Source organism: Venturia canescens, chromosome 4 (assembly GCF_019457755.1).
Source record: "Venturia canescens isolate UGA chromosome 4, ASM1945775v1, whole genome shotgun sequence".
NCBI classification, from domain to species: domain Eukaryota; kingdom Metazoa; phylum Arthropoda; class Insecta; order Hymenoptera; family Ichneumonidae; genus Venturia; species Venturia canescens.
In genome coordinates, this window is record NC_057424.1 from 4,022,355 (window position 1) to 4,038,726 (window position 16,372).

The window sequence follows — 16,372 nt, forward strand, 5'->3', positions numbered from 1 at the left end:
AAAATCGCGACCCCTTGCGTTGAGCCCGTGAGCCGTTGAGCGTTCAGTCCGTTCGGTGAAGTGTTTCGGTGAGGCGGTAGAAACGCGCTTTGAGTGAGTGCTTTGTATGAGTTCAGGGCGCCTTATCATCGTTATATATCCCCCGGGGGGCTGGCCTCCCTGTTTTGTAACACAACTATATATTTCGTTTGAAGCAGAGAGGTGTTATTAAGAGAAAAATTGTGGCATCTGCTTGATCCTCGTAAACGTGAGTATGCGAAAAAAAAATTGTACGAAATAAACAACAACACGAGCGCAACGACAAACGAGTGATGATTTTGATTGCTGGGGAGGGGAGCATGATTGGGCGGGGGAGAAAAAAATAACGTTCCGACAAAATTCATGAACAATAAGAACCGTCTTCATCGTCGAATTTCACTCGTGGTACCTCGCAACCGACGTTCCCTTTTAACAGCCAGACGTGACGGCTCACTGGCAAAATGGCCGTATATACGCGGATTTACGATAAAAAAAAAAGGAAATGCGACAACTTCATGACGCAGACTCTTTTTTTCTTCCTATCCTCACTATTTACTCTCATTTCTTTTTCATTGCAATTCGTGACATTTTTTCCATCGTCTTCCTGACTTTCGATGAAATTCAACGATGTCTCACGCGCTCGCGTATACCAGAAAAAAATGAATCGATGAACGGACCGAATGGCGGAGAGTGGGAGAGTAAGACAGAACGAGCAAGATAGAGTGACGACGACGACGACGACGACGACGACGACGACATACGAGAAAGCTTGTTGCACCTTCAGCGTCGAGAAATTGATTTTATTCTTTGCATAAAACATGTCATCACTTCTTGTCCTTTTTTTTTCGTACCCTGGTTTAAAAAAATAAACATACTTTCGTAATTTCTTCTAATTGTAACCGACTGCTGCGCGACGCTCCGATCCAAAAAATTCGAAATTCTCCCCTTCTTTCGGTCCATTTGTTTCCTAACGCATCGTTATTCAATTTTTTTTTTCCACGACAGTATTCAACATTTTTGACGCAACGACGCGTAACTTTTTCATCTTGTCCCCCCCCCCCATCGGCACACTTCTCAGCTGATTTTTTTCTTTGATGACAATTTTGACATCTCCCAAAGTTAACAGTAACTTTTAATCAGATTATTTTCGAATTTCGAAACTCCCATTTGATTAAAATGTGTTTATCATTAATTCGTGCAATGCAAACATTCGTGCAAATAAACAAGTCAAATAGAATTGACTTGGACATAGAATAAAAAAAGATGAATGCAGCATCTTTTGCTGCACCTGTCATTTTTTCTCATCGTTCTTGAGCTATCGGTTTTCTGAACAATTACAAATTCTTCACTATTCATCTTGACGGTGCATGGTTTTTAAATTTTGCTTTGTCATAATTCCGAGAGTAGGAAATTTTCCGGCTCACAAACCATACTGCCGATGAGGGAGAAGCCTGAAAAATGTCATGGCCATGTCATTTCGCCCATGGAACGTCTTCGATGTCAATTAATTAATTTGGTCATTCTCGTGTTTCGGTTTCCCCTAAAGAAGCCAGAATATTTTCTTTCCGCATCCCTCTATGCTCCGAGTATCATGGACGACGTTAATCCGAAAAAGCCTTGAATTTTGAGAAAGTGAATATTTCGTCGTAGCATTGGTACTTTTCTGGGATCGATTAAGAGAAAATTGAAAATTGAGCCTAAAAAATGTATGATGATCGAGTCGAATGCATACAACATTTCACTTTTCGTGCAAGAATCAATGATGGACGAACTTCCCGTGCCCATAGCCGGCTTTCATGATTACATTGATATATTTTTTTTTTTTTTTGACGTGCGGAGCTTTTTCACGCTACACGCGTTAAGATGAACGATATGACGTGGTTTAGCGATATTATCCACTGGACACTAGCGGACGACACGTTTTATTTTTTCAATGTCCATTCGCAATGTGACATTTTCCCTTGTTCCTTGGTACGACTCATTTTTATGACATCATAAACGTTTTTGTTGTACGAAATGAGGAAAAAACGAGTTTTTTTGACGAGACAGAAAAATGAGATGCCTTTTAGTGTGGGTAGTGGGGAAAAAAAACTTTGAATGAAAACGTTTGTGGGGTTGGTGCAATTAATGATCGAACGTCGATGCGATGGCTGAAATTTTTGCTTTTATTCCTATAATACCGAAATCACTATACGATGGTAGGATTAAAAGATTAATTTTGAGGTTAAAGAGGAAATGGTTGACGAGGCAAATGAGCAATTTATTCGAGTCATGAAAAAGGTTTTAAGTATAATTAAATAGTTATTAAAATAGAGTTGAAAGGAGCAGAAAAGATGAATAATTGGAGGAGAATACAACGAACATAGCCGGCCGGTCTTTCTTCCTCTCTCTCTCTCTCTCTCCTCTGCCATTCTGTCGTCAATTCTCCTTTTTATTCTCTTTCTCGTTCGGTGCCATTTAACTCGCTTTCTCTCATTCTCTGCCTACTTTATTCTTCCTCTTTCGTTCCATCTCCCTTTCTTTGCCTTCCTACCCATGTTCCGGGGGTGGTTGACAGTGCTGCTGTACGAAGGGTGGACGGCGACGCTCGCGATATCGATTTTAGGACATCGCACACGCATCGTCGCTACGACGCCGTCGCACTCGACTTTCGTTTCTCCTTTTCTGTCACCCTCTCCTTCCCCATCATTTTTCTCTCATAAAAAATATTCATCCGAATTCTCTATTCTTTTTCGCTTTCCCCGCCCCCGGTCTTTGTCCGCGTTTCCGAATTTTCGAAATATTTCGCACTTTCGCCGAAACTTTCTTTTCCTTCATTTCTCCTTCTCCCGAATCACCTTTCTTCCTTTCCCCCTCTATTCTCCTCCTTTCCACGTTTCTCATGTGCATCGCCTCTTCTCCGCCTTTTCTCGTTCAAGGTCTCTCTCCATTTTCTAGTCATCCCTATCCAATGTTTTCGTTTACACTTTGCGGCAACTACTCTCGGTTTTTTCCTCTCCCCACTTTTCTTGCCCTTGCTGCTTTTGGCATAGGCCCAAATCTTGGTCAAGCCCATTTGTATTTACGAATTCTTAGACTCGTCCATCAAATCTCACCCCTCGGGGTAGGCTTCAATATGCCGAATAACTGATTTGTAGAACGGTCAATATTTCAAAATTTCTTAAGTTGTGTTATCAGATTGGAGAAGAGTGGGAATAAAATGTTGGAAAGACTAAAATTTCGAACAGCTATAATCTCGAGTTTAAACTTCGAATGATAATATGGAGACAGATCAATTCGACTAGAGCTTTGAGTGCCGAAAATGAATAAAGTAGAAACTTCAAGGTTCGAAGCATGATTACATACGACGCTCAAGTTTGCAACGTTGGAGTCCAACGAAATGATGTAAAAAAAACTCAAATAATTCCAGTAAATCTCCAATTTTGTTACTTGCCGAATTTGCAATTCGTCATTTTTCAACCTGCATCAATGAATCGTCAAATAAAAAAATTACGAATTACAAAACCTTTTTTCGTTCATTTCGTTGGACTCCAACGTTGCAAACTTCAACGTCGTGATTACATCGAAAATAGGAATGTAACAATCGCCCATGAAACGACGACTAAGATGTTCCGAAAATTCGTCCATCGTCCTTTCGATTCATAAATTTCTACATCAACAATACTGTGAATATTTACAATTTCGAAAATATAATAACGAAGGACTAAATATTATTGAGGTTGAAATACTGAAACACCAAAAAGTCGAAAGGTCAAAATAGCGAAACGTTAGACAGTCGATCGGTCAAAATAAAGAAACGCACCGGAGCTCAAAATACACGCGTCTCACTCACTCACTTACTTAGACTGGTGATCTCCTAGTTCAAAAATCGCCATTTTGACTTTCGCCTTTTCGAAACATCGTTATTCTGCATATCCAAGTTTTATAGGCTTGAAAAATTCACATTCGATTTTTTGCTACTCCATATTCTGGTCCGTCTATAAAACAACTACTCTCCATTTTGAACTTGAAGATATGAACTTTTAACATTTTTATGGTCTGTTAAAATTGCATTCGAAATGAAAACTATCGAAATATATATTTTCAAGTAAATACTAATAATTCAAAGAAGGAATATTCAATTAAACACGTAATCTGTTGAATAGTCGATCGGAAATAAGAATTTCGAATCACTTATTTTTCTCCAATCTGATAATACAACTTAAAAAATTTTGAAATATTGACCGTTCTACAATTCAGTTACTCGGCATATTGAACCCCACCCGAGATCTTACCTTTGTTTCTATTCCTGACTAAATAGAAATCAGTAATATGTCAAGTGAGTTGTCGATGAAAAAAATCCTGCTTCGATAAACCGAATAATTTTTTTCATTACAAGTTGGTTGTAAAACATATTTTTTCGCAGCATAAAATCATTTTGGATTGATTTTTTGACATTTTATCAGGGTTGGTTGATGGCGGTCCACTGAGAATCGAGCCGACTGGAAAATTCTGGTCCAGCTCGCGGGAAACAGAATTGATTCAACTGGATAAAGTCCCCGACGAAGAACAAGCCGGGTGACAACGAGGATCATGAAAATGGTGTTGTCACAACGTCAGAGGGAGGAGTTGTGAGTTTTATTGTTTTTTTTTTGTATTTTTGTGAATTCCGATCTCTCGCATTTTTACGATCTGTATAATAACGAGATTCTTTGAGGAATATTTCAGGAACAGATCGAGAATCCAACGAGCAATTCGATGGAATAAAATTTCGAACGTGCGTAAAAAAATAACGAGCACACCAAACATATAGCTCGTTCCACTAAAAACATTTTCACATTTGAAAGACAAACAATCTCCTAAAATTAAATGAAAATTACACATGAAATGAGGAAAAAAGACAAACTGTGTTAGTTTTGTTTGAATTGCTTTGCAATTTTTTTCGATAATTTTGACACTTTTCGTAATAGTTTATCCAAGAAAAGAATATTTGAAATTGATGTTAAGGCCTTGATTAGGTTGTTAGCTCGCCAATGTACAGTGATAGTGAAATTCGAAGGGATGGTTTGATGCGGGGCGGTGTTCGCCTCGAGTTCGCAGCTCGATCAATCGTTGGGACGAGAAAACTCGTCTTGTGACGCAATCGAGAATACGAGCTACGTGGGCGATCCCATGATGGGCGAAACGTCACCTAGACCTAGAATTCAGAGCTCGGCGATTCTCATTCAAGATCATCGACGTTTTCGAAATATTCATTGAGATCACGAAAATTATGAAATATCAGTACTTTTGGTGGGGGTGCGAAGATAAATCATGACACGACGGTAATGAAATTCTGAAAACTTCAATTGATTCTACGATTTCGGTAGCAATGCGAAAGCTAAATTTTTTCAATAGAAAAATCCCAGATTTTTGTGCCCTGAGAAGTTAATGCGCGATAAAATGCCATTTAAAATTTCGAAAAGGAATGAAACAGTTCAAATGAATGATTCACGAGCATTTGCAGAACTCAAATGAAGAATAAGAAGTCGTTTTTTCTAGTCAGATTATTATCAAAGTCGCGACCGACTGCGCAATGTGTTTGAAAATTCTAGAATTTGGATTTATTTGGAGTGGAACAGTCTGGAAATTTCAAATTAGCAATGTATTAGTGGGAGAGGGGAAAATAAGAGAAGAGAGACAGATCGATTTTCGCCATCTATTTTCGTAGCGGTTGCTATAATACATTTTAAAAGGTTGGCGATTCCGTATTAGTCATGAATTCACGTCGAGAGGGCAGTTTCTACCCCGCGAAATACGAGGGATTGGCAAAAGGGAGAGGGAAGCTTGTCTCGAGCACGCGCGACTCTTCGGATCGATACCGACGTGTACCCAGTTTCTATGCTTGCCAATGAAAAGATAAAGAGCGCGAGAGGGAAAGAGCAGAATGAATTTCATGCTGAGTAACACAAGCATTGAAAACAATTATTTTCCACTGATTACAGATTTTCGTTAAACCCCATTGATCATCATCGAGTCCAACGAAAAAATTCATTTTCCACATATTTTCTATCTCAACGAAAATTGCTGTCAAATATTGGCATTACTATTCGGATTAAACTGATTGGAGTCATTTTTTTTTCATCGAACTTCATAATTTGAGCCCGTCGGGATTCGAAACAATCTGCTGAGAGTTGAGAGAAATTAATTATTTTATGAATCGAGCCCGAATCTACCAAAAAAACGTAACATTTTATTGGCAGTATGGAAGATCGTCTACTTGAAGACAATCGAAACGGAAAATCAGGTGGTTCCGTTTCCCGAGTTTTTTTTGCAACGAACACCTGTTTGGAAGAAAGAGGAAGCAAAGTTGTGAGGGAAGCGAGTGTCATGACGTCACACCGTCCAACAGTCAAAGGTGGCAAGAAGTTGGAAGATTCTCTCGTGTGTGCGAGGGCATTAGTGTGTCGACCCGGGGCAACGAGCAGTTAGGAACCGGATCGTAATACGGCACCTTCTCGACTCGATTCGACTTCTTTGCGCTCTTCCTCCCGCGCCCGTCCTTCCATTCACACCTCCGGGGGCCTCTCGTGGACTTTGAATAAATTTAGTTTGTAGCAGCGCAACTATAGATTAGGCATACCAATTATTTTTTTCCCTCTAAAAAAAAAAAAATATTCATTTTCATAGCCGTAAGGAAAACCGGTTGTCGAATATTTCGGTCGAGAAAATAGTCTGCAATTTTGGAGCGAGAAAACAACGTTATTGGATTTTTAAAAACTTTTTTTTTTATATAAAATTTTTTTTAACACAATTTGAAAACAACGAAGCCTCTGATGTTTTAGATGGAAGTGGAAAATAGGAGATTGCTCGTTCGTTTGAAACGTCGATATATTGTAAACCGCGGGAATATGTTATCGAAAAATCTAAACGGTCATTTAACGTACGGAATCGTTCGATGAACAAACCAAGCCAGTCATTCGTCATAATTGGATGAACTTTGTGGGAAGGAGTTGCAAGTGAAAGTGTACGAAATTGTGCTCGACTTATGTATGCATACGCACACTCGAGTCAATAATTGTTCTCATTTTTGATGGAGGCTCGCAGAGCTGCTAGCTAATTTCAATAATTTAACACGATGAAAAGCCTTATTAATGATTTCCCGAATAAAATAATAAGGTAGTTATGGATGAATTCGATCGAGGGCTCGATTCGAACGGCGTGTATCCCCGGACACCCGGACGATATTAATTGAGCATGGAAGGCCCTATACGTATATCCACGTAATAATCACAACAATAATCATACCAGCAACAATAATAATAGTAATAATAATGTAGCGCTGCATCGCATAATCATTTGGGGAGGGGGGGGGGGGGGGAGGAGATATTATCTGCTCCAAGGATCGTAAATACACCCCCGCAAATATTATCGTGGGTATAAAGTTTATTAGAATGCTCGCTGCTGCGGGCACGGGATTACGCCCGCGAGAAATAAAACTTTCACGAATATGCCACCAGGTGGATGGGCTCGTAAATCATGATCGGCACCGAAACAGCAATTGTATTAATACTTTAAAAATTTTTAATCAAACGTTAGCACAATTTTTTAAAATTAGTCGATCAAGCTCCTAATTGGATTCGCGGTCTCAAAAGATTTCTGGATACAAATACAGAAGTGGTGAACGTGGAAATACGTTGATATGCGTGTATGAATATATGAAGGGGATTTAAAAGATTCTCACAAGAGTGCAAGGGCCACCTTTCACGCGGGAGTTTGCACTATAGGAAGATGCAGGTCAGACTCTCGCATTCCGAACTCAGCCTCGATGCACACACACACATGCAAACACGTACACGAACACCTCAGCACATGCCTTTTGCACCCGTTCCCCAGCACTCCAAACGATGAAGAATAAGAAAAAAAAGAAAGAAAAAACAGTACAGTCAAGTAGCACAAATAAGTGGATTACAGACACATACACGTGCTGGGATAAGAACTCTGAAGATACTCACGAGGCCACTGCACCCCCGCCCTATCCACATATAGTCGGTCATTATGTAGATATAGACGCGCACACCGCTTTACTGAGGACATTGTATTACGTTGGGGAGTTGCATTTTAATGTGCGGACGATTCATTTGCTTGTTAATTAATGAGGGAAGCTGCAGGCTCGCTGAATAATCATTGAAAGAAATGCGAAATATGCGGAATATTTTATGGGAAATTCGATAAGTTTCAGCCTTTTAATATTTCCGATTTCATAATTTTTCGTTCGAGGCGCACGAAATTCAAATAAAATATTTCGTTTCGAGATAATTTGTTGTATTTTATTGCGGAGAATGCCAACGAAAGTGCTGCTCAAACGGTAATAGGAATTTCTGAAAGTTACTTCTATGTTTACGCTAATCACTTTTTGTTACTGGAAACAGCGAGTGTATTTTAATTATTGCGGGGAAAAGTGAATGATTTACTTTGGTGTCGTCGGGAGAGGAGCGAAAAAAAGTAGAAACTCGCAGTTTCAACGACGATGCAATATCATATTCCTTGTAAAATTATAGTTTTAATTCTTCGTTGATATTTACCAAATCTCTTCGGTATATAAATTCGTCTAAGCTTTTCTTACGTAACCGTTTGTTTGTTGTGTTATTGTTACAGAAATAAGGCGATTGCGGATTATTTAAGTACCAATGGTTATCAGGATGCCCTTGAGGCATTCAAGAGAGAAACAGACATGCCTGGCGAGGTTGAACGAAAATACGGTGGACTCCTTGAGAAAAAATGGACCTCCGTTATTCGACTGCAGAAAAAGGTTGAGCAACAGTGTTCATTTATTTCAATATTTCGAAATCAAAAATTTCATTGTAAATCTCTCATTCTTAATCTCACTTTTGTTCGATACCAATGTTTAACAAATTTTTACGAAAATCTTTTCTTAATTTTCGAAAAAAATCCATTTGACATTTCGTTTCATGCCCATTTGGCTCATGTCAAATGGCAAAACAATCGAATTTTGTCATTGCGCTTGATTGAAGAAAATAATAATAAATTTTTAGCATTTTGCAGCTTATCATGATTCTTGTGAACAAGAAAATTAAAAAAAAAAAAAAAAAAAAAAACGTTGAAAATTCTTTGAACAGTGCCGTAAACAGTAAGAAAAAAAGAAAACGAGGAAAATACATTGTTAAGGTTACAACGCTTTTTTTATCTGCAACATCTGCTCTTGCTTAAAAAATTCAAATGATTTTGGAAAAAAAGGTTCTAATTATGTAACGGCAGTATTCAATTTACCGAATATGATTCATTGAAAATTTGAAAGTATATTGAGTTACGGCGCATTGAAGAAGTTTCAAAGTCAATAACCTGTGTGTGTGTGTGTGTGTGTGCGCGCGCGCATGAGTGTGTGTTATATTTGTGCTTGGGGTGCTAATCGCCGCCTCATCTGTTTCTTGACGTCGCGTCTAATCATTGTTTTTTGTCACGTTATACAGGTAATGGAATTAGAGTCTAAGCTATCCGAGGCCGAAAAGGAATTCATAGAGGGTGCACCAACGCGGGGAAAAAGGTTGTCGTGCGAGTGGATACCTAGGCCACCTGAAAAACACTGTTTAACCGGACACAGATCGCCGATAAACAGAGTTATTTTTCATCCTGTATTCAGTCTCATTGTATCCGCAAGTGAAGATGCTACGATCAAGGTAAAATCATTGAAAATCGATTTTTTTTTTCGAATTTTTCGTCAGAAAATAGCAAAAACTTATTCATTGAATTCTCCCCTTTTGTAAGATCGATACAAGCCTCAGAAATCTTTAGTCAGTTCAAGAAATTTTAATCATCTTTCGCTGAATGGAAAAAAATCTTTTTTATTAAATATAGTAATATTGAGAAGAAAATAAAAAAAAAGTAAATGAAAACTATACAGTTATGTTGAAACTCGAGTAAAACGATAAATGATGAAATTTTGAATCGAAATAGGTATGGGACTTCGAGAGCGGCGACTTCGAGCGTACTTTGAAAGGTCATACAGACAGCGTGCAGGACATCGCTTTCGATCCATCTGGGAAGCTTCTGGTATCGTGCAGCGCTGACATGTCCATAAAGCTGTGGGATTTTCATCAGTCGTTTGCGTGCGTTAAGACGATGCACGGACACGACCACAATGTAACTTCGGTGGCGTTTGTGCCACAAGGAGATTTGGTTGTGAGCGCATCGCGCGACAAAACCATCAAAATATGGGAAGTTGCAACGGGCTATTGCGTCAAGACTCTTACCGGTCACAGAGAATGGGTCAGAATGGCGAGGGTTAGTCCGTGTGGCGAATTAATTGCCAGTTGCTCCAATGATCAAACCATTCGAATTTGGCATATGGCTACTAAAGAGAGCAAGGTAAATTTCGTCTACTTTTTTCAGTGATAACATTAATTTTTTCTCTAAATTCTGAACGCAACGTTTTTTAACGGTTATTCAACGTACGTAAAAGTATCGTTGGATGCTAGTAGCAAATAGAATCAAAATTCTGTAGCTTCGAACTTTCTCCAAAAAATTATTTTCCAAATTCTTCGTGCTTGAATCTTAAAAGTGGCAGACACTTCGATGAATCATTACAGAATTTTGCGCTTGCGCGACAAATCGAAAAATAATAATATACAATGTTTCGACAAAATTGCTGACGTTTTTTTTCCCCTCATCAAGTTCGAACTTCGAGACCACGACCACGTGGTTGAATGCATCACTTGGGCACCGGACAGTGCGAGAGCAGCGATAAATGCCGCAGCCGGAGCAGACAACAAGGGGGCTCACGCGGGTCCTTTCCTTGCTTCCGGATCACGTGACAAAACCATACGAGTTTGGGACGTCGGTGCCGGTGTTTGCCTCTTCACGCTTCTCGGACATGACAATTGGGTGCGCGGAATCGCCTTCCATCCCGGTGGTAAATTTATTGTCAGTGTTTCCGACGACAAGACCCTACGAGTTTGGGACACGCGCAACAAGCGAGCGATGAAAACCCTCGATGCTCACGTACATTTTTGTACATCTGTCGGTGAGTTTTCATCTATTGCCCTTAATTCATTCCTCAATTGACTTCAATCAATTTTTAGGAACCTCGTGAATTATTTTTTTAAATATTAGCTGACCGTCTGAATTGATTTTCGAAAATAATGGGCCGAGTACGAAAACCATTCATATGTTGATGAAAAAAATCTAGTCTACAATTATAGAGTACAATAAATTTCCAAGTTTCTATTAGTATTTCACCCTGAAAATCAATTTGAACAAAAAAAGCAAATGATATAAGAATATAAGGTTTGCCACGTTGGAGTCCAACGAAATAAAAGAAAAAAAACATGTAATTCACCAATTTATTATTTCACGAAGTATCAGTGCAGGTTGAAAAATTACGAATTTCAGATTCAACAGGGAACGAAATTGGAAAATTACTGGAATTATTGCAGGGTTTTTTAGATCATTTCGTTGGACTCCAACGTTACAAATTTCAGCGTCATATATTGAAATCGCACGAGTCAGATGAACCCGTTGCAGAGACAACGGGTGTTTTCTCTCTGGTATTGTAATTTTTTGTTAATTTGTTAATTTTTTTTTCTTCGGAATTGCAGATTTCCACAAGAGCCATCCGTACGTAGTGACCGGAAGCGTCGATCAGACGGTCAAGATTTGGGAATGTCGCTAGTCACCGAATTTCTTTTGTCTTTTTTTCCGAGCTTTCGTCGAAAATTCTCGGGGAAGTTTACAAAAGGAGCTAATGAGCGAACGGGGAAAACGAAAAAATGGGGGGAGGGGGGTGGTGAGTGCATAAGAATGAAAGAATGCACGTTTGCAACGAGTGAAAGATGGATGAAAAAAAAAGAACAAGAATGAGTGGAGGGAGAAGAATCGATCCAGACCACTTGGTCGGATTTTAAGGCCGACAGAGTAAACTGCTACAAAAAAGCTATCGTACATAATATTATTATAATGATAAAAGAAGAACAACAGAAAAACAACACATAAACACCTACGGTTAAGAGCTCTTTAATTAATTTATAATAAAGTATAATTAGTAATTATTGATATGATATATCGTTTCACGATAATCAACTCTCTACACACACTCGATGATTCATATAACGATTATGATGAGGATACAACAAAGAAATAAAAACAAGAGCAACAACGTTAGGGCCGAGTTTGAGCGACTTGGGGGGGGGGGGGATAAAGAGGGGGAAAAAATATGAATGAGATAAAGAACAAATTATGAGGGACCAGCCGGGGAGGACTTCCCCGCGTTCTTGTCCATCGATCAACTCGTGAAACGTGTCCCGAAACTCGCCGAAACGAAAAAGAATATTATTTTATGAGAGAAATAACAGAACCTTCTCGTTGCTGCAGAAACTTGCGATTTCCGGTCGAACGACGATCCATATTTCGTTTTTAAGGTCTTCGATTTTATCTTTTTTTTTCACTCTCGTTTTTTCCCTATTAATATTGATAAATATATCATAATATCACGCATCTCGATCATCGTGTGGGAGGAATAAGTGTAAATAACGTTTTTTTCGTACGGATTTAAGTTTTCGTCAGTTTTTTCTATAGTTCTTATAATTTTTATCTCGCACTCTCAATTTCTTTCTCTCTCTCTCTCTTTGTTCCTCGTACTTTGTAATTTTAATATCGCGTGTTAGTTTATTTTTTGTACGAAAAAAACCGGGCTCAAATTCTGGCCTACGCGCCTTGGCCGCAGTGGTCACCACGAGATATAAATTATCGAAGCGATATAATGATCGAAAAATAGAAAAAACGAAAAGAAAAGAAAAAAACAAATAAAATGAAAAAAAAACTCGTTACAAGTCCTCCTCGTGCTGCTAAGTCTGCGGAATGTTTCGAGATCGAAAGAAAATTTGAAAAACGAAAAAAAAAATACATTTTTGCTTCGAAGCCTTTAAAATGTTGCTCTCCTCAATTATTTTCTTTTAATTTATTGAGTATTTGCATTTCTTGTTTTTTCTTTTAAGGTGATGGATCACACGATAAAATGTGTGATCAAAACGAGAACTCGAAACGGGCTACTGCAGAATACCGACAGACGTCGCGGCACTCGTCTTCCATCAGGTTTCAAGGTTACGCAATGGGTGCATAAGAAAAACCTGATGGACGACGTTTGTCAGGTGTGGGTGTGTGGTGCATGACAGCCACTCGCTTTGAAAGACAAATTACGTGCGCTATGTGCAAACGCAAAAACATTATATATATATTGTGTATACATATGTATATGCAAATTCGACTGCAATGGTATTTTTTTCCCAACAAATCGAACTCTCGAGCAGTAAAGACTGCTGGGTTCTCGCTTGAAAAAGCGGTAAGAATAAATAAACAATTTGTAATGTTCATACGAAAGAACGATAGTTCTTCGTACATCTCCAACGATTTTCATCGCTGGGTGGTTTAATGAGAATTGAACTCTCCAGCAGTGAAAATCACTGGATTCTCGCTTAAAAAAGCGGCAGACATCGATAAACAGTCAAATTGAGAAATAAGAAAATTTACTAGAATTATTGCAAATTTCGCATCTTCGTTCGTTGTTTTTTTTCTCCAGTTATTTTTTTTTCACTTTCGCTCTATCTTCTCCAAAATTTCGATATCCACATGCTCGCAGCGAGTCCTAGGGCTTCGCCACACCGGATTCCAGGGCTTTGACGTGTCCACCGATGTACCTTTTGACATCGAGCACGTTCCTCTGTATATTTTGTCCTTTATTCTTCAGCACTACACTTTTTCCAAAACACTACACTGCAAACCACTGCACAACAAGACTTTCCGTCAAGTGACGTACACGTGAAAGTCACTTTTTCTTATGCTTCTTCGTTTGTCTTTTCAGAAACTGATGGTCGCGCACATTTCGATGAACCAATGTTGATAATTTTTTTCAATAAATTTTCAAAAGCTTCTTACTACTTCATTTTATGATCGATTTTGATGCAACAGGGCTCAAAATGTGTTTTTTATTTCTGACGGGCTGAAATTCGCCAAATTACGATTCGATGAATTCTACAATTACTTAGATGGTAATATGAAATGCGAAAAAAATCAAAATTTCAAAAAACCCTCGTGTCAGCCTAATTGTGTCACAATACTGTATTCACAGTCCAAATTTCAACACAATCGGTTGAACAGTGCGGCAGGAATCAGCTTTCGAAATTTCAATCTGCATATACCGACTGATCCATCACCTTAAAGGTCAATAAATATTGGAAACAGAATTTGAAACAACATTCGTTGAAACAACAGGAATTTTGAAGTTCTAGACACTTGAAATTTTCGTGGGTGCAAATTTGTACCTGTGTGGTGTCTACGGGTTAAAAACGAAATGCAATCTATGTTTTTGCTCCGAAAAGTCGGAATAAGCTGTAAATATTTTAAGTTTTGTCTGAGAAGCTCGGACTTTGGTGTATCGTTGATTTTTACGATCACCGAACGTTCAAATCATTTTTATTAACTCTGCGATCGTTGAAAATGATTAAAATTGAGAAGAAAAGAGTGATTTTCAATTTTTCACGCCGTTGCTTAATTCATTTATCAACCTATTATGGGCGCAATCGAATAACAAGCGAATGCGATATATTCTCGATAAAACGTTGCATTGGTTAAACGTGCAAATTTTAATTGAATTATTTGCGATCGACGTGTTATATTTGTCGTTTAATTGAACAAATACCGCGCAAGAATAAAGATTCTGAAATTCGAGGATAGCCCGCGCAACATCGAGTAGAGTTGCAAAAAATAATTTTTAAATTCATAAATATTGGATCCTTCCGAATTATATTCAATGTAATTCGTATCACGTTTTTTCATAAAAAAAAAAATAATGAAACAAACGATTAGCTCACGATTTTTTCTTCTGGTTTATTTTTATTTTTTTTTTATGCGAACGAGAGCTCTCGCATGGGGGCAATAAAAATGTAGTTACATAACCTGCCTACCCGTTGAAAGGAGGGAGGTTGAATGAAAAAAAAAAAAAACCCTCCAACACAGAAAGGAAGAATTGAACTAATAGTTAGCGATGTAGCACAGTCTTTAACCTTAGAAATTGTGAAGATATAGGATTAAATAAACAAAGCCACAGTTCTTCTTTGTATGATTTTATTGTATACTCTTCATTAGCTCTGAAGCTCCTCTCCACATAAGTCATCGTACAACTAACTAAGCCCCGAGCTTTTCGCAGTACGCAGCAGAGAGGGGGAAACAGTCCCCGCGATCGCTTGTCATACTCGACGAAACTTTTTTTTCTTTACACTCCACCTCCCTTTGTCGATGTTGACGCAGCTTCCGTCCGTTTATTATTATTATGATTATTATGATCATTATTATTATTGTTATTATTATTTATAGCATAGCATGAATAGAAAGGTTTCAAGCCAATTTAACCATCGAATAATTTTCTGGCTCGACGAGTTGGATCTTGTTTCCATGAACATAAAACAAAATTATTAGTTCGAACATCCCAAACTATTAGTATCACAGTCTTAATTATTTTAGTATATAGTTTTTGGTAATCAATCTTCTGAGATACATAAACTCTCTCTCAGCCAGAGGCTTTGTCATAATATCGGCTAGATTCTCTTTAGTAAGTTTTCAAAAAAATTCGACCTCTTTCTCATCAACGCATTCTCTGTGAAATTTTGCTATGGGTTTTCTAGTTCCCATTTCTTGTCTGAATGATAAGTCTCTCTGAATATCATGCACACTCTGATCGAACGTTTTGAGTTTGTGACTCCCGTCCATTTCGGTGCAGATCTGTTATCACACCATATGTTGATAGAAAACAGAGTTTGACCTATTACGTATCGAATTGACTTATCTTACGATATCGCCTCTTGGCATGCATCGCTCCATGGCTAAGTACTCTACTACCTGGCAAGTAGACAATGTCGGACAGGACTGCTTATGATTTCTCCACGCGATGACATCTCCAAACAACTTTATAATGTAACCGCCAGTGGATGTTGACTTTACACAGTCTCTGAAACTGGAGTCTGTCAGTGCCTCTAGATTGTCGAACGTGGATGTAAACTTTATTCCCAGACTCGTGGATCCTATTAAATATCTAAATATTCTTTTTACATCAGTCCAGTCTTCCTCAGTGGGCTCTAATTGTTTCCTTGTCAGGTAGTTGACCGCATGGACTATATCTGGTTATGTAACATTTGCCAGATACATCAGGCTTCTCGTGGCTTCTCTGTACGGCATCTTTTCAACTTCGTCAGCTGTCTCCAATTTCTTTGTGTTCCGAACATTTCTTTTGAATTTATTCTTCACTTGTCGAGTCACCATTGGGGTATTTTTCGGTTTGCACTCTTTCGTGTTGAATTTTCCCAGAATTTTTTCCGGATAAGCCGCTTGG

General features: G+C 38.4%; 1 protein-coding gene across 1 annotated transcript; it reads left to right on the top strand.

Moving 5' to 3' along the window:
- The first annotated feature begins 40 nt into the window (after positions 1-40).
- Lis-1 (LisH and WD40 domain-containing Lis-1) lies at positions 41-15,096 on the top strand. Its single transcript, XM_043418035.1, has 7 exons — positions 41-247; positions 4,464-4,628; positions 8,635-8,788; positions 9,468-9,674; positions 9,952-10,362; positions 10,669-11,017; positions 11,592-15,096. Exons 2-7 carry the CDS (start codon positions 4,591-4,593, stop codon positions 11,663-11,665), a joined length of 1,233 nt encoding a protein of 410 aa, XP_043273970.1. The 5' UTR covers positions 41-247; positions 4,464-4,590; the 3' UTR covers positions 11,666-15,096.
- The last annotated feature ends 1,276 nt before the right edge of the window (positions 15,097-16,372 follow it).